At 42.6% G+C, this 21411-nt stretch overlaps 1 protein-coding gene across 1 annotated transcript in view; it reads right to left on the bottom strand.

The window, feature by feature from the left end:
• Positions 1 to 8994: 8994 nt before the first annotated feature.
• The window catches only part of IFT81 (intraflagellar transport 81), a 37392-nt gene continuing 24975 nt past the window's right edge, over positions 8995 to 21411 (bottom strand). The window contains exons 11-18 of the mRNA XM_030959191.1: positions 19982 to 20131; positions 18630 to 18758; positions 17454 to 17543; positions 16442 to 16528; positions 15050 to 15121; positions 14877 to 14962; positions 11259 to 11304; positions 8995 to 10353 (exon numbers count right to left, since the gene is read on the bottom strand). Of these exons, the coding sequence (XP_030815051.1) occupies positions 10171 to 10353; positions 11259 to 11304; positions 14877 to 14962; positions 15050 to 15121; positions 16442 to 16528; positions 17454 to 17543; positions 18630 to 18758; positions 19982 to 20131 (843 nt within the window). The 3' untranslated portion in view covers positions 8995 to 10170. The remainder of the gene's footprint in view (positions 10354 to 11258; positions 11305 to 14876; positions 14963 to 15049; positions 15122 to 16441; positions 16529 to 17453; positions 17544 to 18629; positions 18759 to 19981; positions 20132 to 21411) is intronic.

The following is a 21411-nucleotide window of genomic DNA, read 5'->3' as shown; positions in this document are numbered from 1 at the left end:
CCAGAGTAACCAGAAGTTATGAGTATTAATTTCCTGCCTTCCCAGCACTGATTGCCTGGTAGGCATTTCTTAAGTGATAAAACTCTGTCTTGTTTTCTGCTGTTTAACTTTGTGATCACTCAACATCCATTAGGGGAGCAGGTTTTGATGAAGGGAAGATTTCACCTTGGCATGGGAGCTTTTTAATAAAACAGTTGTTATTCTTCTAATTTGTCTTCACACTGTCCCTGAAGCACATTGAGGACAACAGGGACTGCAGCCAGAGGTGCAGCTCTGCAGAAATTGGGTTTTTTTGAGGGAGAGGATAGTTTAGGAAGCTCCAGCCCTTGTTCTTCATGTCCCTTTCTCCCAGCTCCTCACCTGCAGCTCTCCACCCCTTCAGTTGTGCTCAGTTGTTTTGTGGCCATAAGCTGAACAACTGAGTTAATAATCATCTTTCACCAAGAGATTGTGATAAGCCTGACTGTGCAGTCCCACAGAGTTGTGCCAGCAGCACTGAAAAAAAACCACTGTCACCATAATTCCAGCTGGTTGAGACTGAGGTGCCACAGAACAGGACAGTCCCACCTCTTCTCTTGGGTTTTCCTGACTGTTCCATGGAATGTGTTGGTGTGTGCCAAGGAACAACTTCAGCTGGAAGCAGAGTTCTCACCACCATTTTACTGGAGGGATTCTTGTTTTGAGCAAGCTTTGGCTAAGTTCCACACAGTCTATGCAGCACCCTGCAACTTAAGCAGCTCCATCCAATTTTTATTTTGGCTTCCTTTTAGATTCCAGGTGTGAATTATTGCTGGGGTTAATCTGGAAACCCAGGATCCTCCTTGCATTCAGGGAGCAACCGCAGTGTGTGCAGTGAGAGGGCAGGTCTAACTCATGCTCACTTAATGTCTTCTTTTCCTCCAGCCAATAATCACCCCCAACTTAATTAGCTAATGTTGTGTTTGGGGATTCAATATTTATGCACCAGGGAAGCCACAACATTGCAAACCTCTCTATTGAATGCCCTTTTATAAAAACTGGATGTACCCATATGGATTGTTTCAAATAAAGATAAATTGCATTAGCACTGTGTGTTTGCTGGTGAAATTGGCTCTGATGCAGCTGCTGTATCAAAGAAATTTCCTTTATTATGAAAGTCCAGTATTCATCTCTCTCCTTGTGGGATATAATACTGGAAACATTGCTGAGCCTGTGATGAGGAGTTCGTCTGATTCCAAATGAACTACTCAGTAACAGGCTGTGCATGGTATAAGGAGAACATCTCCATCAAAGCATTTTGAATTAGTTTTAATTTTTTGCATTGACTAAGGAACGTGGGTTTGGTATTTTTTTCCCCAGAAGTCTAAATTTTCTCATGAAAATTTTGACTTTGTATTCTAAAGTTGTGGGGGTTTTTTTAACATAACTCTTTTTTTCATGAAGTTATATGAATATTTAATTATCTTTCTTTCTTTTGACACTGAATTTCTCATGGGGGAAAATGTTTTTATTCCCTGTTGTATATGCTTGTATCAACAAAAGTTTTTAAGGCCAAATTTATCAGACTAAATAGGAGCTTTCACCATTGACTGGGTTATTCATTAACTGAGGTTACCCTGGAATTGTTCTCATATGTAAAAGCAAGATTTGGTGCTTAGAGATAAATCTGCTCTTCTATTTGGGGGCTAATCCAGCCAATTCCAGCACAGGGAGGAGGAGACAGACAAGCAGAAGCAGCAGCTTTGTCCAGAGCTGCCTGGGGCAATAAACCAGAAATCCAAACTCTCCCATCCCTTACCATGCTCCAAGCCAGCCAGTTTTTCTCTGGCAGCTCTTTCACATTTATGCATCTTTACAATTTTTTAAGACAACATTGAACAATATTCCAATAATATAATACAATATTAAAAATAGCTTCATTTCCTCTAAGAAAAAATAGAATTCCCAGTTATTTCAGAGTCAGGTTATATAATTAATGTTTCAGCCACAGGACAAAGTAGACACTTGTTAAAAACTGAAATGTACAAAGAACAAGCCCATAAATTCCAGGTTGTATTCTGGTTTCTAAGTGAGACTCAACCTTGTGTGCACACATGCACACAGGGCTTCTCCTGATCTTATCTCTCTGGCATTACAAAAAAATCTCAGGGTAGGAGAAAAATCTCACATTTCATTTTGTTGACTCCATTAGCTCCATGAAGGAGTTGTGATGCTTTTTATGTTTGAAATTCCTCGTTGCAATATAATTAAAAGCTCCTTCAGGAATTGCCTTTATCTCTGTCTGTATCATGTTTGTTTATTTTTTATCTGTTCTGACCTTTCCATTACACTTTTCAATGAATTCTCACATCTCAAATGTCCAGAGATTTCACTCCTGAATTGCTTTTCAGGCAGTGGCAGGGTCAGCTGAGGATACTCCAAGCGAGGACACTGACTCGTGCGCTGGGAAATTCGGTGACGTTTGAGAACACAAATTCCTTTGTGTTCCAGCAACCCAAACCTCGGGCTGGATGGGGGCTTAGAGGCCTGACCAACAATATTCAGGGTCAGCCTGAGGAGGTTTCACAGGGACATCAGGTTGGGAATCCTGGGCATGCCCTGAGACCACAGCCCAGAGACAGGGGCTGCATTCCTGCTTTTGCTTCTGTTCCATTCCAGAGGGGGTTTGTTCATCCAGAAAATAACATTAATGCAGAAACTTGTTGATCTGGCTACATGGCCAACAGAATTCACTATGACTTTTTTGTCAATTAATTTGAGATTCTGTGATGGAGTTTCTGCACCGAATAGTTCATTTTAACCTGATCTGTGGATGTGCCAATGTAGTCACACTCACACGGATTCACAGGATCAGAGTCGCTTCTCTTAAGCTGTCCACAAATACTTTACATGACAATGCCATAAAATCAGGGAACTGGATATTCTGGAGTTAGAACTTGAGCCATCAGTCAGAGTCAGAGTATAACAGAGCTATAAAAGTGTGCATTGACACAGAGTGTGATCAAATTAATATAAACAATATACTCCCAAGCATATGCCACTTATCCCAGATAAATCCCACTGGCATGTCTAGATTTAGTTTCCATGTTATTCCTTGGATTTGATCATTAGATAACACTGGACAACATTGATATTGAAGGGAGCAAATCTTGTACAGGATAAATGACAAGAACATTTACTCTGTCAGTTCTCCTTTTACTTCCAGCAGGGAAACTGCATTATCATTGCCACAAACTAATCCCATTTTGTCCCTGAGTGCAGGATGTCTGTAGCAGAGCAATACAAATGAATTAAAATATATTGATTGTATAGAAAATTAAGTGCTAACTATTTAACACATCCTAAGTGATTAGAAGCAATAAAACCTTTCAGAGACAATTGCACAGCTGGCAACCCAAGTCAGGAGAGAACAATTGGGGGAGAGAGGACCTGGCTCCAGACTTTGGCTTTTCCACTGGAAGCCTGACAAACACCCTTTGTGCAGGAGGGGACAGGTGTCAGCCCCTTCCACTCCCCTTTTAGGTTTTACATCAGGTGTCTGTGAGCTCTGCCTTGAAATCCCATTTTTCTAAGCAAAGACAAAGGCAAACACCTTTTATTGGCACTGGTTCTAGAGGAGCAAAGGTGTTACATAAAGGGCTGCTGAGATTCTGGATTACACAGTATTTTTAAGGGGCATGTGATACATCAGAAACTATTTATGTATACATTTGAAATTAGCTGTTGATTACCCAAACTAATTCTTATCCTAAACAGATCAACAACGTCAAGAAGGTTCAGAAAAACAATTCTGCAGTAGCATAAAATCAAACTGTCTTGTTTGTGGGCACACGAAAGGATTAAAGAGTATAATTTTACTCTCTTAGACCAAATGAATTCCTAAATTGGAAAAGCAGCTCTGTCCAAGGTCGCCTCTGTTGTTTCCAAAAATATCTCGAAACAAACGCAAGAGGGGCACTTTGTTGGGTGTTATCTAGACATATATAGTTTCAATCAAATTCTTCAACAAGTGTCAGAATAAAAGTCAAACATTTGTCTGACACTGCCAAGTCACCGGCAAGTGAATCCCCTCAAAGGCCGAAAATAAATTTGATAACAGAATTAAGAATTAGGGGATGTTTTCTTTAAAGAAAAAGCCACGTTAATTTGGGATTGAATTGTAAACACCTTTTGGATATTTCATGAAAGGGTTGTCTAATTCTTTCCACAACACTGGGTGAAGTGATACAAGGTTGTGTCCATGACCCCAGGAAAATATTTATAGTGCTTTTTCCAGCGTATGAGTTCCCTCCTTTCCCTCTCTTTGTGTTTTATGATCAGCCTTCAATTAAACCAAGAAGCAGAAAAGAACCTTCATGGTATGAGAGTTTAAAGTCCTGCATTTCCCATAGAAATATTGAAGTGCAGCAGAGTAAATAAAAACCACAAGAAGAGCAGTAACACCACAGCAAGAGCCCACTGTGAGTGAGCCACTGTTAGAGCCTGGTCAGGAGCTGTGGGAGATTTTTCTGGAGGAGATTTAATGTCAGGATGGTGCTGGCACTGCCCAGTTCCTGGCACTGCCCAGCTCCTGGCATTGCCCATTGCCCTCGCTGCCCCAGGAGCATGAACTGCCTCCCTCACTGCTCCCTCAGCCCATGTGAAGGGAAAACCAAGGAGAGAAACCCTTTGGGCCAGAAGATGTAACATCAGTGTGCAATGTTTGTGGAACAGGTTGTCTGTGGGTGACTTTCAGGGCTCTGATAGTTCTGTTTGCTTTTTAACGCGCTATAAAAACACGGCAGGCTCCAAGCACACAACGAGGGACATGGGGACAGTGTTTTATAAATATAAAACCTCCAAGGGTTTAATGCTGCAGTCCACAGAAAGCTGCTCTAGGGCACTGCATCATTTAAGTAGCAGTTGATAAGCAAAATGTACGATTTTAATGTGATTTTAATTTTAAATGTTTCCATTTTTAGAATCCCAAAGTAATTAATCAGCCCTTTTTGCTCTTGGTAATTCTTCACTAATGGCTCTAAAACTTCTATAATAACTGCAAAGAAATGCCTAAACCCTGGTTTACTCACCAGAAAATGCTCTGGTAGTGTAAACCAAGTAAACTGCTGAATTATTAATGCTTTATAACCTTAGAGTTTCAACTGCTGTTTAAAAAAGAATAATCCAGTTTCAAAAAACCAAACATTAACCCCCCCCCTCCTCCTCCAAATTTTAACTGCAGAGAACCTTAATGGGTTTTAGGCTTTTTTCAGTATCAAGTTGCAAAATGTATAAAGAAATTGGGAGATTGGTTCCTTCATTATTTCCCTTACTTGGTCATTATTTGTATGTGATGTAAATCTTTATGGTTTTGTTGTTGTTGCTCCCAAAAAGCAAAGCAAATTTCCTATTCTATTCCAGGAAAAATAAGTAGGGAGAGAGAAAGGAATTTCTCTTTGATAGCTGGTAAGATCCCATTTCCCATATTCCTGTCAACTGCATTTTTTCTGGTATTAACAAGAAGTGCAGGTTTGGGCTTTATCCTATTTCAAGAGTAGACTTAATTAAGTTCTTATTGTATAAATGAGTGGGTTTAGAACTTGAGCAGTTGCAATAAAATTTAGAAGCTTAAAAATGACATCTTACAGTGTATTAAGAGACTGAACTGAAGCAGGAAAATAGACATTGGCTTGAGTAGATCCATTTGCAGGGAAAAAACTCCAGCTCCTGGCTTTCAACAAATGCTGGATGTGTGTATCCTAATTAGCAAAAACTGAATTTTTTCACTACTATGCAGAATGGAATGGCAAAAGAAGAGGCAAAAATACACTTTTTAATAATAAATATAAATAATGGCTTTAAATACAAGGTAAAGAATACAGTTTTAGTCAAATGATAAACACTCAATATTTCAGCACTGGATTTGTGCAACAGCTTCTCATAAATGTCTACGAAAAATCAAACCACTTTGCTCAAGACTTGTTATTTCAATTGTTTGTGCTGAGAAAATCTTCCACAAACATTTAATTTTTGTTATAAATTAGAACATGTCCAATGGAACATTGATTTGTGTTGGCTGAAAGGCATTATTTTAGATAATTACTGTTATTTTTATTTTCAGTGTGCTATAAATCTGATGATGGGCCCTTTAATTCCTGCTTGTTCTGTTAGGATGAAGAACAGAGCTAAATCCAGCAGACCTTGTTTTGGCAAAACTCCCACTGAAGTCAGGGCTTGTGAAAGTCAGGTTTGTCTCCCAGCTCCTGCTGATTATTTGGGACATGTTTGCTCCCTCTCCAAGTCCCCAGAGCTGCTCACCCAGGATGACACCACAGGAATCAGGGAATCAGTGTGAAAAATGCCCTTTTCACCCACTGCCCTTGGAATAGCACGGATTGCCTCGGGAGTTTGGAGAGCCGGCTTTAAATTCAGAGAGAATTTGAAGAACTCTTTAAACGAGCTGGAAATAGGTCAGATTCTGATTGTTAGAAAACAACTTCCCCCGTGGGTGGTGCCAGACAGGTGGGACCTTGTGATAAAGTTGTTATTTCGTGTAACACTTCCTTACTGGAGCGCTGGCGCGGCCGGGGGATGCCAGTCCCGGTACAGCGAACTGCAGCGAGGCAGCTGAAGGGTTAACGGCGTTCCGGGGCAGGAACCTCCTGCCGGGAGTGATAACCCCGGGCACTGGGATTTGTCTTTTAATGGGCTCTGAGCAAACAGGGCCAGAGAGAACCCAGAGCTGCCCCTGTCCCAGCCAGGGGATGGAGGAGGGTCCCAGCTGTGTCACAGCCTTCCCGCAAGGGGACACTTCAGGTGACAGAGCTCAGTCACTGACCACCTGCCTCCCTGGGGGAGCTGCTCCGGGCTGGCCAAGCGCTGCCAGAGGGGATCCATGGGCTCTGCATCCATGGCTCTCTGGGACAGTCACTGGGAGTGAGCTCCAGCTGCCTCTGGGCCTGACACACAACACTGATCCAAGCTCTGAGCTGCACCTGCAGCTCCTGAGCAAGATCCCACATTGATTCCGTGGGCTGTACATCATCCATGGGCATCTCCAGGCACTGCTGCCACCTCTGCTGCAGCCTGGTCTGCAACTGAGAGCAGCATCAACTGCAGGGAAGTCTTGTCAAGAAACCTCTGCAAACTGGAATATTTAAACACAAAAACCTTCATGGCTGTGGGCACCTATATGCATGTGACATCCTCAGGAGTAATCTCCATGAGAGTAAAGAGATGAAAATAAGCAATCCTAGATTTGGGTAGGAAAGGAAGTTTTATAACATCCATTTTAGTTATTATAGTTCAAATGGAAGTAAGATGGTAACTCTAATATAAACCAGGTTATCTGATACCCAGATGGTGAATGGCTGCTCCCACAAACAGTGGATGTGCTGCTTTCTCATGCCTGTTTCTGATGTCTGGAACTATTTCATCTCTCAGGTCCATGTGGATCTTGCTGTAGCTCCAAGGACAGCTGAAATCAACATCACTAAATCCCCCAAAGCTACAGAATATTACAGTAGTTTTATAGCTGGGATGGATGCCTCTTCATCCAGTTCTGGATAGGGATAAGGAGAAGCCTTTGGAAAGAAAGTGAGCTGCTGCTCATGTGCTTGGATTGGTGTTCCAGCTGGGACAAATCTTGTAAGTGCTGCTGCCCCAAATTTACCTAATTTTTTTATTTATTTGGACCTTTCCAACAGAAATGCAAATATTTTACCATTTAGAATGTTTAATCTTATTAACCAGCCAGGCTATTAATAATAACAAAGTAAAAAACAGAGAAGTTAGCTTTTTTTGTTGCAAGATAGGAAGATAAAACTGTGAAATTCCAAGATTTTTGAATGCTCCCATCAAATCCTGAACTAGGTGGAAAAGCCAGTGAACAGAATCCATTAAAGCTGCATTTATTAAATGTCCACTTGTATAAAAAGCTAAAAATAGTGTTTGAGTTTTTCCAGTTTTCCTTTGATAACAGTTATTATGATTTTTTGCTTCATCTCAGAAAGTCATTTTGCTGCTGCTGCTGCAGTGTATAATGTGTGCCCTTTCTTGGTGCAGCACAAATGACAGAGCACTAATCAGATCAGAACAACAATCACGTCATCTTTGAGTAACTAGCAATAAACTGTTTTTATAAGGAAGAAAGATGCACTATTTTTAGGGTAACTGAACAGAAAACCAGAAAATTATTGTACTCAATCTTACTCCACATCATTGCTGTGAATTTCCAAGGCATTGCTTTTTCCTGGGCAGCAGGCTAATCCCTGTCATACATCTTTGTGTAAATGGTCCAGTCAAATAGGATTTCTAAGGTTTGGGTAGAAGTTTTGACTTCCAGTCTATGAAATCCCCTTTCTCCCTGCCCTGTCTAGTGACTCTGAACCACAGGCTGATCCCTGAGTAACCTAAATGTCCATTTTTGGTGATTATCCCACGTTTTCAGATGTCTCACATCTCCTTGTCTGTGTTATTTTCCTGTTGCTGTCAAGCCTTCAGCAGTCCAGGGATGGCTTTGGCATGGTTCCTGCAGCTCTGCACCCTGGCCAGGTGCTGTGTGGGAATGATGGCACAAAGCCCCCAGGTGTCCCTGGAGATGGCTGTGCCCACCCCCCACAGCCTGGCCTTTCCTGAGCTTTCCCTGCCAGAGATTCCTTCCCTGCCTCACTGAATCCTGCAGCAATCAACTCCTGGAGGCAGGGGGTGGTGGCACAGCTCCACCTGTGCCTGTGCCTTCCTTCCCCCCTGTGCCAGGGGCACCCTGCTCTTCTCCCTGGCCTGGGACAGTGGGGTCAGTGTGCAGCTGTTGGGAAAAACTATCTCCAGCTATTTGGCAGCGTGGGAGGGCTGGCATGAGGATGTCCTGTGGATCTGAGGCCCACTCCTCACACTGTGAGACCTTTGGAATCTTCTCAAATAAATGTCATTAAATAACCCATTTTTCCTGTGACCCAGCCACCAAAAATTTCCTTCTTTCACCTAAAAAATGTAAAAAAGAAGAATACCATACAGTCAAAATGTAGTTTTGCCAGTTTTTATTTTAGTCCTGTTAACAAATATATTTAATGCAAAGGCAAACCAGGAACTCTATAATTACCATACTCTCTGGATATAGAAACCAGCAGAAGATCTCATAGTTAGGTATCAAAGAAACCAAAATTACTTTTTTTGTATACAGAAAAAAGACACTCTACTTCAAGCAGGAAAAACTATAAAAAACCCCACCAACCTATCTAGGAATCCAGTAAGCCAAAGGAGAACAGCAGGAGCTCTGTCCCACAGAATTATCTCTGTGCTGCTGATCTGTGACAGGGCCAGGAGCTGCTCATCTGGAACGGTGACGTGTGAGGGACACTCAGTCCTCACCTCCCTCCCTGTGCCCCTGGGCCACCTCTGAGGGCAGGGACAGCTGCTGAGGCTCCCAGCTCAGGGCTGCACTCCAGGCCAGATGCAAGAACCCCTGGGCCAGAGCTGCATCCATGGATAACCTCCAGCCCTGGGATGACCCTCTCTGTGTGTGTAATCCCTTTGGAATTGCACTGTGCAGACAAAAAACAGCTCAAAACTCCTCCCTGGGGAAAGCTTCAGCCGAGCTCCCTTTACATTTTCACTCTCAGGAAATATAAAGGGGGTAAATGTGCAAGGAAAAAACTTCTGTTAAAAACAACAGCAGCAAAAGATAATGGAAAAAGCTCAGAATCCAAGTGATTGTTCTCCAGGCAATCAGCTGAGCTCAACCGTGCAAGGAAAGAATGGCCAGGAGTGCTGGGGCCAGGCCAGCAGCTCCTGCTGCCACACTGCCTGGGTAAGGACAATGGGGACAGCAGGGCCAAGCCAGGAGGGCCACAATTATACAACATCAAGACTCTCAAGCCTTGCAAAAATGTAACCTTATCGATAGAGAATGAGAGGCAGAGCAATTACATGAGTTTTCTGTGACCCTGCAGAGGATTTGTTTCCCTTTGATCTCCCTGCAGATGCCATTCCTGGCCTCCTAAAACACAGATTTACGAGCAGGTTCACCCCAGTGCAGCCCTCCCAGCCATGGCACATGGGCACTGAGACATGGAGCAAAAGCTTCCAGAGGGGTTCTCTGCTCTCTCTGTTTATGCACCAAAACCAAACCATGTACAAAAATTGTAGAATTGATGAAAGCAACAGTATTTAACAAGAGTCCTCCTACTTCATGTGGGCATCAGGAGGAAGAATTCATAACACAAGCCTATCTTTACCTCCTTCCTGAATGATCTGACCAATGGCTGCTTGATTTTGTTGTTTCAGAAAACATTCTCTCTTACATTCCATTAATTTCTCAAAGTCCTGCCACATTTTCATTTGCTTCATATTCGGCCCGTGACTTTCCCGGACAACTTTCTGTTTCTCTCGTAGTTTCTGTTAGAAATACAGAAATATCAGGTTTCTGCAACAGCTCTACACCACAAAAGTTGCTCACATAAGCAGCTTGGAATGACAGAGATTTTTATATGCTATGGAAATACTGTTTTGTTCACACTGATAACACTCCCTGCAAGTGCTAAAGGCATTAACACCTGGGACTTAGATCTTTGCATGGATTGACAACTATTTCCATGGTTTTTAACTGTCTAGTCTTATCTATTTGAGAACTTATGCTAAAAATCTGACATCATTTCCATGCAGAGCCCTTGCAGTATCAAGGTACAACCTGCAATGGATTCATACCAAGATACTCTAACAAGAAATCAATGTTTTACAATTAAACCCCCTCCTGATTATTAAGAGAGGCAGCCCAGACCTGTAAAAATCACTCAGACTGAGTAAGAAAAGGAAATTAATAAAAGCTGTTTGGTGTGACTTGCTAAGCCCAGCCTCGTCCCTGCTGATCTGAGCTTCAGACAAGATTAAAACTGGACAACTGCTTTTGTCTGACACTGCTGATCCCCTGGCCTTTAGCAGCAGTGATAAGGGTGACAGCCTCACAATTTATTGTCTCCAACAGGTTGCTTTATATACAACAGAAAATCTGAGCTGGCACAGTTCGTTATGCCCCTGTTCAGGGTCTTATCCAAATGGTTTTCAGGGAATGTGCTGTCACATTGAGCTGTTTGCCTATCCCTTACAGCAGCTCATGCTATTCCCTGCAGGAAATCAAGCCCTGAGGAGGGAGCAGGATCCTTTTCCAGGGTATTAATTACCAATGCTAGCAGTGATGGAATTTTCTTTGTAGGCTGCACAATGCTTTTTATAAAAGACTGACCACAGCCCCACAAAAATACAAACTGTACAATGGCTGTACAAGGTAAAAGCCTCATTCTTACCTTCCCAAGGTTTTCTTGTTCAAGGATTATTCGTGTATACTGTTCTCTGAAGGAAACATAAAAAGATTTTATCATGATTTGGTTCTGTGGAACAGGACAGAATAATGATGCAAACATGGAAAATGATGGAAGTATTGGGAGGTTCATAAATGAGACAGAAGAGGAAACAAAAAGAAACCTTTTTGTCATTGGACAAAATGAATCCTTGATATGAAGGATCAGATCTTGTCTCAGCTGTGCAGCTGGGAAAAGTGATACTGGCTAAGGTCTCTTACATTTTTGAAGCAGGCATGATCACTGCTCCTTCCAGCTTGAGGTCAACGGTGAGGCCATGCAGATGGGATCCTGATCATTTTGTAATGAATTTATCCTGGTGACATCCTGAGGGGAGCCACAGCCTCACTCGTACAGGGGTCAGAATTTACAGACCCACAGCCCTTCACTGCTGTGAATGCAGGGTTGGGATGAGGGGCAAAGTCCAGGAATGAGGGGGAAATCCAGGAATGAGGGGGAATGGCCAGGAATGAGGGGGAAAGACCAGGAATGAGGGGAAATGGCCAGGAATGAGGGGGAAAGACCAGGAATGAGGGGAAATGGCCAGGAATGAGGGGAAATGGCATTTCAGCCCAGGCCTGACCAGGCCACTGAGTGCAGTGGCAATGCTGCACATTCCTCTCCCAGAACAGCCCTCACATTTCGGGCCTGAGAACAGGCTGAGAAGTGTTAATGCTGACATTCAGCATGGAAAGCCCTGGCTGGCCATCTCTGTCTGTACCAGGTGGCCTCATCACTCTGCCATACCCAAAGCTGACACATGACCCCTGGCAGTAAAATATGCAAACCACAACAGCACCGTCCACAGACAGCACAGGGACTTATCTTAAGCTTTTCTGAAATGTGACAATAGAAAAAAAACTGTGCATTGAGCCATTTGGAAAAAAAATCAATTCTATTTTGTATGTAATTGTTACATTTTTCTGGTGTGAGAATCAGCTAATGGAATTCCAAATAACCCAGCTCACTTAAAGAGCTTTCCAAAGTGCTCAGGGTAGACGACCTCTGAGTACAGAAATCCTTATTTCCAGAAAGAAATGTTCCCCTTCCCAATGCCAGAGCCTGAGGGTTTCCTGGAGTGTGAGAGCACCTGTGTGGACTCCAAGCTCTGTGTTCCCTCATTCCTTCCCTTTCTCCCAAGTACTGCAGGACTTTGACTGGAGCACTTGGGCCTGGGGCCAGCTGGTCCTGGAGCTGGATCACTTTAGGATCTCTTGCTCTTGGACAATTCCAGCCAGAACAGATCAGAGCTGTGCTGAGGCTGCTCCAGGTGCTGTGCTGTCCCACTGATCCCAGCAATCCTGGCTGAAGCTGCTGCTTTGCCCTGGCACACAGCACGTGTTCTTCTTTTTTTTTTTTAAAGTAGAGTTTTTAAAGCAATCATCAGAAGATTTTACGTCTTTCCTAGTAAGTTTTTCTTTACTATTTATAATGATGACTGGAAAGAATGTAACTTAATAACTTTGTTAAAACCCTACAACTTTTTATTTTTAGAAAAGAAAATTAACTTTTCACATTCCTAACAAGTGACTCCACGGAACAGAGAGTTTATATTCAATAAAGAGGGTCTGAATTAAGACATTTTTTGTTCAATACGTTGTTAGGAAAGTGCAATTCTATTTATGGTTCATTTTTACTCCATTTACATTCCAGCACTTGCTGAAAAATACATTCAGGTTCTAAAGGGATGTCTAGAGAAAAATGTCATCGTCTCATTTTATATTTTGCTAAGATCTCTCTACTGAACTTTGCTGTAACTCATTGAAATGAGACAGCTCTGTGACCTCTCAGCAAGGTCAGGACTGTGGCTGGTCCCTGTGGGAGGATCATTTCCACAGTGGGGAAGTGAAACAGGGACAGCACAGAGGGGTGACAGCCTGCTCACATTCCCTGCCCATACCTGGGATTGCATGGCTGGGCTCGTGCTCCGTCCCAGCACTGGGCTCTGATGGCTGCTCTGTGTGAATCCCACATCCTGGATGTTCAATCCCCACATCCTGGATGTCCAATTCCCAAGGATTTGAGTTGGAGTGAACCAACCTGAGCTCCCACTCCCCACTGTCTGACCCTGCTGCCTCAGGTCCTCATCCTCATGAATATTCACATTATCACTAAAGTTTTATCTGTTCAGCCTTCTGCTTAATTGTGCTGTTTCATCTTTCCTTCATTAGATAAATGTTTATTTCCTACAGCCTTTCATTATTTTGTGAAATAGAGCAAGAACCCTCTCAGCCTCCATCACCTTTTCTCTGCTCATCCTTCTCCTTCCCCAGTGTTTGTAGTTTTGATTCTTTGCTTGCTCTTACTTTGCTACACTCTTTAGTACCCAGTGTCTGAGCACTCCCGTGCCTCCCATCCTTGCAGAAAGTCTCTGTGATGGATGTTACTCTGGTCCTTCCCTTCCTGGAGATCTCTGCCTCCTCTTCTAGACCATGGAGATGCAGCTCCACTGGTACCAGTGCAAGGGGCTTCAGGAAAGGCTCTGATGGATTCCCCTGAGAGAATCCCTGGAGTTTTCCCACTGTCTGACACATTTCCCTATCAATGGCCATAAAACTGAGCAAACATGAATTTTAGAACTGTTTTGATAAACGTTTTCATGACTGGGAAGTACTGTGGTGGGAAAGCAAAGACCACCTTGTAAAACTACTGACACCAACTGGATTATTTTGTTGACAACAAGGATCTAAGACTTACTTTTCTGGAAAACAGAATTTCTATTTCATGGAATATCCTGAAACTTTGAAGAGCTAATTATGAAGAATAAGTTCTGGGTATTTTGACACTTTTACCAACTGGAAATTATAAATGTTTTGGATTTTCCTGATGCTTAATTTTGAAACAGTTTGTTGACTGTTGCCTGAATTTTGTTTCAGCTTTTACGTTGTATTAGAAGATTGAACATATACAAAATTTTCAACAGGATACTTTCACGAAAATATTTAGTTAAGTTACACTTAGTTAAGTGTAAAAAATCTCTATGACATGGTAACATTTAGACTTAGCACAGATAATGAATCCAAAATATCTTATTCTCAGAAAACATTTCCATCTTTGGCAGGAAAAATTTCTATTTAAAATAGAAAACTACACCAAAAATAATCAGCAGCTCAATTTATAGTATTTCCTGTTTCTCTTGCTGCCAGTCAAAGGCGAGGGGTCCTGAAAAGAGTCCTGGGATGAAGGAAGTGGCTTTTTACTGGAGTCAGTGAAACTGAGGGTAAGGATGGAGGTTCATGGGATGGTGCAGAACCATCCTCAGGGTGTGGGGCTGCCAGTTAGAGCCTGTCCTGGGCTGAGAATCTCCAGTGGGAGGGGCAAATCTCCTGCTATGTCTGACGGAACTTGTAGTTCACAGCAGTATAGGCTGGAATCCGAGACGCTTATTTTTAGATTATTATAGTGTTTCTAAATTTATCAGGTGAACTCCTCCAACCCAAATGCCAATAAGAAAATTCCTGACTTCAACCTCAGTTTGTGAATCTCCTTCAGGTGACCCTGAGGGGACAGAATCCTGCCAAAGGGAGAGAATCCTGCCAGGGGAGAGAGCCCTGCCCCGCTCACCGAACCGCCCTGCGCCGCTCCTGCGGCTCTGGGGACACGTAGGCCTTCATCTCCTCCTTGGCACGCTGCAGCTGGACCTCCAGGCTCTGGGAAGGAACACACCATCAAATACATACATGGGTGTGTATGTATAATTGCCATTTCATTTCACAGTGAACAGTTTGTGCTCTCACCCTTTTCATGCAGTTAAGGTAACGGTAGTTGCTCTCTTCTTGGGCACACTCCTCAAGAAGCCCTTTCACTTCCTGTGGGAAAAGAATAAAATTACAAAGCACATGGTGACTGCAAGCTCCCAGGAGATGTCCTGTGTTGCCATACAAACCATGAGAGTTTATAATAGTAGTAATAATAATAATAATAATAATAATAATAATAATAATAATAATAATAATATTAATAATAATAATAATACCAAATTGATAATTTCTCAAAATGTTTATAAAATTTGGGCTTCTCACAAATCTCTTTTAGAGTGAAAGACAATTTCAGTCACAGTCAGAGATGCAAAATGGCTGTTAACAGGTTTTTATTAATGCCTGACTTGTAGCAGACACTTCAGCAGTGCTGCCAAGACTCCTGTTCCTCAGCACATCTGAAGTGCCAGGCACAGCTGTGAACAAGCATTTCCTAGAACACATCTGCAAAGTGCATGTTAGAAGCTACAGACATGCCAGCAGTATGTTAACCACCAATCAATAATTATATGGAGGAGTCTGGACATAGTGGGTTGCTCCATCTCTAAATGGTCCATTCCCAAAAAACCTCATGATCCCAATGGAATTCCTGCACAACATTTGCAATTCCAGAGCTCTGTCACTGTGTGATTTCCAGACCATCAGCTGGAAAACTGAATTGTACAGTTCAGCTCCTGTCCAGGTCAGTCAGTGGCTGTGATTGTCACCACAATGAAAATCACTAGGAGTTGTCTGCCAAGAAAAAAAGCCTTGATTGCTGTTGTAAAATAGTTCCTTTGGAAGGTCCATTTCATACCAGGTCCATATGGTAGGAAGGAACTTTTAGAGCAGGAAAATAACTGTATATCCACCCACACTTTAAACTCCCTGTTTACCTTGCAGTATATTCTTCTGAGGGCAAGGCCTTGAGAAAGCAAGCCCAGTCAAAATTCACAGGAGTGATGGAGTGAGACAAAGCAGGAATACAAGACAGTCCCACTTAATGAAGTCTCCTCACCACCAGTTTCAGTCATTAATTATCCACTGAATTTGTTGCTAATGCAGTGAAACTGCTAACTACATATAAAGATCTGTCTCGATCAATTAATCTTTATTTTATGGCCAAACTCTTCCCTAACAGACACTGTGCAGGGCAGCAGCATTTCTGGCAGACTCATCCTTGCTGATCAGAGCTGCACGAAGCACCCTGAGCCCATGTGCTGCTGCTCAGGACCTTTGTGACTGCAGCCACCCCCAGAGCAGCTGCAGGCATGGCCTGGGGTCACAGTGACTCACTGATTTGTGCTTTGCTCATGCTGGGGAGGCAGGGCAGCACTGCAGCCCAGCATCAATGCAGTGCAGGAGCCAGAGCCAGCCCCAGCCCCACCTCACCTGCTCCAGCGCCGAGCGATTGGTCTCCAGCCCGGCCGCACAGCTGTCATACTGCATCTTCTTCTCATCACATTCCTGAGTTAATTCCTTGGTGAAAAGGGCAAAAGGGAACATCAGTGAAATCTTCCTTTGGCTGGCACGTGACACTCAGGCCCCTCACACACCAGCCCCAGCTCCTGGAGTGTGACCTCACTGGCTGTGGTTACACAGGGAGGCCACCAACCCCCCCATCCTGGGGATCAGAGAGAAGGAAATTCCCTCTGTTCCCTGCCAGGGTAACAAGGCTGTGTTTGCAAAAAGAAAGAACAAATAATTATAAAAACAGACATTAAGAAAGGATCACTATAAGTGTTCCCTATGAAAAGCCAGATTTCCACTTGTACACAATCAACCTCTTTGCTGGATTTCATCTGCTGACACTTTGAATGGAACCATTAAAAGTAGGTTTTCTGGAAATTTCACTGATAGATAAATGCATCAGTTTATTTAATTCCATGGTAATGAGCCAACTTATGGCAGCTGTATACCCAAAAGACTTTTTTTCCCCAGCTCTCTATAAAATGTTGAGAACAAATGGACAAATCTGTCAGAGCCACAGACTAAAGCAGGAATTAGATCAATGCAGCCAACATTTGGATGAGAAGTTATCTGCAATCCACTCAGAAAAACAGCGTTGGTTGGGATCACCAATGCTGAAATACAGAAGTAGCTTTGCAACTAATCTGAAACTAGCTTTGCTTTGGGTTTGAACTATGACTTTTCACATTTTTCCCTGATGCAGTAATTTTTAAAATTGCTAGAAAGGACTGAATTCTGTGCCTGCACTGTCAGCTTTTACAAATCCCAACCTTTAGCACGTTGCTTGCTGCAAACACTGTTGACACATTCTGCTATTTCCAGCTTTCCCTCAGAGTTGATCATGTCCTTGTAGAGCCCTTCAGAGATCTGAAAATTGGATTTATTTGTGGGTTTGACTCGGTTTACACAGAAAGAAAGGAGTGTTTCTACAAACCTGGCAGTTCTGACGCAGCTGTCTCAGCTCTTTGATGACAGGAGCAAGGCTTGCCTTCTTCTCTGCCACCATGGCATTCAGCTTCTTCACCTGAGAAAGGGACAAGATAATATTCGTTAACTCTATAACCCTCATTGTACATTTATGTAATTAGGAATGTGAAAAATACAGAGAGAAAAAACGTGTGATGAAACCTTAATTATCCAACTGAAGTTCAGGCCTAATTAAGAAAGGGGAAAAGCCCATCTGGCAGTGGGGTCATTCCCACAAATGAGGCAAAATCTGCTCCCACTGTTCCAACTGAGGACATCCAAAGAAGTCCAGGGCACTGCCCTTGGGGCAGACACCAAAGAGCTGAAGGAGCAGGGGAGATGAAGGGGATGCACAGAGGGGGCTCAGAGAAAGGAAGAAATCCTTAAGAAAACAAATACACTTGCATAGGTTAAATAAAGCTTGAAAATGCTAAAACTGAGTCACTTTGATATATTTAGACTGAAAATTCAAATTGCATCCACCTTTCTGTTTGAGAGTAATTCTATTTTAGTTACACCATTGTATTTTAGAAGTGCCCTAATGAGTTAAAAAGATGCTGTTTTGCTTTTTTGTCTCTTATAATATTTTTAAATTAGAAATTCAAGTTCTTTCTTGCTTCTATGGCTATGTGGGCAGGTAAATTAAAACATGACAGTTCTAAGGGCAATTGAAAATCAGGCTATAAAGAAAAAGACAAGCTATTTAGCTCTTTAATCATATTAAGTATCTTTTCAACAAATGTTTAACTCCAGTGATTTACAAACATTTTAGAAAAAGCCTCCATTACACATTCAAACCATTTGTCTCTTTCAAATAATGTGTCAAATAAGAACAAATATGAAACCACTTCTGAAATCACCAAAAAAGTAAAAAATCAAAGGCAAGAAGATTTGATACCCCTTAAGTTTCTGAAGGGGATAAAAGAAGGATTTATTTGTAGGATTTTAAAGAAAAGAAATGCACATTTTAGTAAACTTTGTCAAGATCATCTTTGCAGATGTATTTGTTAGAAATATTTATATGTGTATAAACACAGATTAAAGGAAAATTATAAACCCAAACAAAAACATTAAATTGGGTTTTATATGCTGAAGAACCAGATACTCAAACTGAGGAAATGCAATAGTTTAAGACAAAAATCACCATTTCAGACATGTTATCTAATGTCTGGCCTTTCACTTCATCCATTTCACTCTTCACTGCAGAGACTCTTTCCAGCTCCTCCTGGGTGTAGCTGTATCCAGAGATTCCTTTCTTCTCCTCAATTGCTTGCTGCAGACACAAACAATCAATGCTGGTGTGAGTCCATTAGCCAAGAAACAGCAAATTCCTTCTTGGAGCCAAATACTGTGAAGAAGTGAAAAGGGTAAGTACTATAATTATTTTATTTTATTAATCAATTTATTATAATTAATCTAGCATCCAGAAAAGTAGATTTTATCTCATGCCTGAACAGCAGGACAATAAAACCCCTCTGTAAATACAAAATTTGGTCACCCAATGCTCAGTGAAGTGAACAGAGAGGTTCCACAGAGCAAAATGGGCTGGAGGTTAGGCTCTGAAGTTCAATGTGTAAAATCTGTCTGCTTGATCAGAAGATGCAGCAAATTATTTTGTAAATTATTTTGGTAACAAGAATACAGGGATTGGAAGAAAATACCACAGAGTGTTCCTGCATTTGGGATGCTTACAGTTATCCAGAGCAGAAATCCTTCTGGCTTAAGGAAGATTCATCAGTTTTAAATTTAAACGCATTTTCTTCTAAATATTGTGGGGTTAGAATGTTTCCTTCTTGCCTGCTCTTTCTTTAAATACCATTCCTATATATTTTACAGCAGTAACTTGGATCCTATTTGCTGCTGGCCATTCTCTAAGCCCTCACTACAAAAAACTACTTTAAGCATCCAGCCTTGCCCTAAGCAGCATTTGTACAGATTTACCATCCACTTTACAAAGCAGGGTCAGGCCCCTCAGTCTAAAAAGAAGCTGCAGACCAGTCCTGATGGACACAAAGTACAGCAGCCTCAGAGTCAAGAACCAAAAATCCCTTTTCTACCCCAAAAGCTCCTTCAGTGAGGGCAGCAGGAGCTGGGGGTGATGCACAATACCCAGCAGCATCCCTGGGATGTTCAGGCTGTTCCCAGGGCAGGGAGGGCTGGGGAGCAGCACAAGGTGATACACATTGGAATAATGGTGGAATAATGGCAGCAGCATCCTGGGGTGGGAGGGCTGGGAGCAGCACAAGGTGATACACATTGGAATAATCCCAGAAGCATCCTGGGATGCTCAGGCTGTTCCAGGGAGGGCAGGGGAGCAGCACAAGGTGATACACAACACCCAGCAGCATCCTGGGATGCTCAGGCTGTTCCCAGAGCAGGGAAGGAGGGAGGGGAGCAGCAAGAGCTGGGGGTGATACACAACACCCAGCAGCATCCTGGGATGCTCAGGCTGCTCCCAGGGCAGGGAAGGAGGGGAGCAGCCCCAGCTGAGGGTACCAGCTGCTGCTGAGTGGCCTGGTGGCGCTGCCGCAGGAGCTCCTCGGTCCTCTGCAGGATCCCGTACTCGGCCGTGATTTCCGCCACCTCCTGCCGCCTCCTCTTGTAAAGCGTGTTCTTGCTCCGGAGCCTGCTCACATACTGCTTGAACTGGGGGGAGAGAGCAGCAACAGGGCCTTAGCACAGCATAAATGCAATTATCCTCTGTGTCCTGCACATCCAAATGCAGTGGTTAGTACAGAGGGCTGGAATTCAGGATGCCCGGGGTCTATTTATTTTCAGCTCTGCGTTCGTTCACTGAGGGAGATCAAGGAAAGCAGCTCCTCTGCTCTTTGTCCCAGCTCACTCGTTTGCAGGCCTGAGATCACTCCCTTCTGCTTGCCACCATTTGACAGCTGGAAAAGTAAATACTCCTTGCAAAACGTTATGGGAGTCATGGATAATAAAAACTTAATGCAACAGTAATTTGCACTTGTAACAGAGCCCCAGCCCTACAGACCAAAACATGGTAATAGCCAGCAGCTAAATTGGAAGGAAAGAGGACATGGGAAAAGATTCCTTCTTTAAATGTTCTCAGTAGTTAAAACTTGTTGTTCTCTTTCCTTGACTCCTGCAGACCTGGATGATATTGCTGGCTAAGGTTTCAAACCCAGGAAAATAAAAGCAGAGTCCTTGCACAGAAACGGAGAAATGCAGTATCTATTTCACTCAAAATCTGAAGCAATGGAGAATTTATATTTTTATTAAAAACTGAGTAAAATAATAAAAATCCTTACAGTCCAACAGCCTTAGCTAATTCACACCTGGACCTGTGTGTGTTCAGTTTGTAACACAAGCACCAGGGGCTGAAACGAACAGGTAAGATTTTTCTGTGCTTTAATGTTTTCCATCTGTTATGTAGTCTCAGCTCTTATTGTTGGATTTTACATGAGAGCTACAAGGTAAATGCCAGTCACAGCTCAAAAAATGCATTCAGATCCAGAGATGCAAAGCAAATAAAATTTATGAGAGTAAATGATGTAAGAACAGGCTTCAGAATGCTCCTGGATGAGGTGTTCAGTGTGTGGAGGGAGCACAGACCAGGCAGCCCCAGGAGGAAAATTAATCCCACTCCCACTGACACAGGTTTGAAATTCAAACATAAAATAACTTAAATTTCAAAATTTACATTAAATTTTCTTTTTGTGAAATTATCCCTCTCTCTTCTACAGAATAAACCCAAACCCCCAATGTGACCAAAGGCTAAGAGCCCCCAGAGTAACTGTATGTTCTATAAAAAGTGTCCTGGGCAAACTGCCCACAATGAAATCAACCCTGTTCATCTGCCATCCTGTGCAATATCTAGGCCAAAGCTGCCTCTCTCTTGCTACGCTCCAGAACTATTTTTAAAGCCAAAAGCTATAAACGTTTTTGGTGAAAGAACAAACCCA

Source organism: Camarhynchus parvulus, chromosome 15, assembly GCF_901933205.1.
Source record: "Camarhynchus parvulus chromosome 15, STF_HiC, whole genome shotgun sequence".
NCBI lineage: Eukaryota > Metazoa > Chordata > Aves > Passeriformes > Thraupidae > Camarhynchus > Camarhynchus parvulus.
Note: the sequence above shows the minus strand (reverse complement) of the source record. Positions and strands in the feature narration are given on the sequence as shown.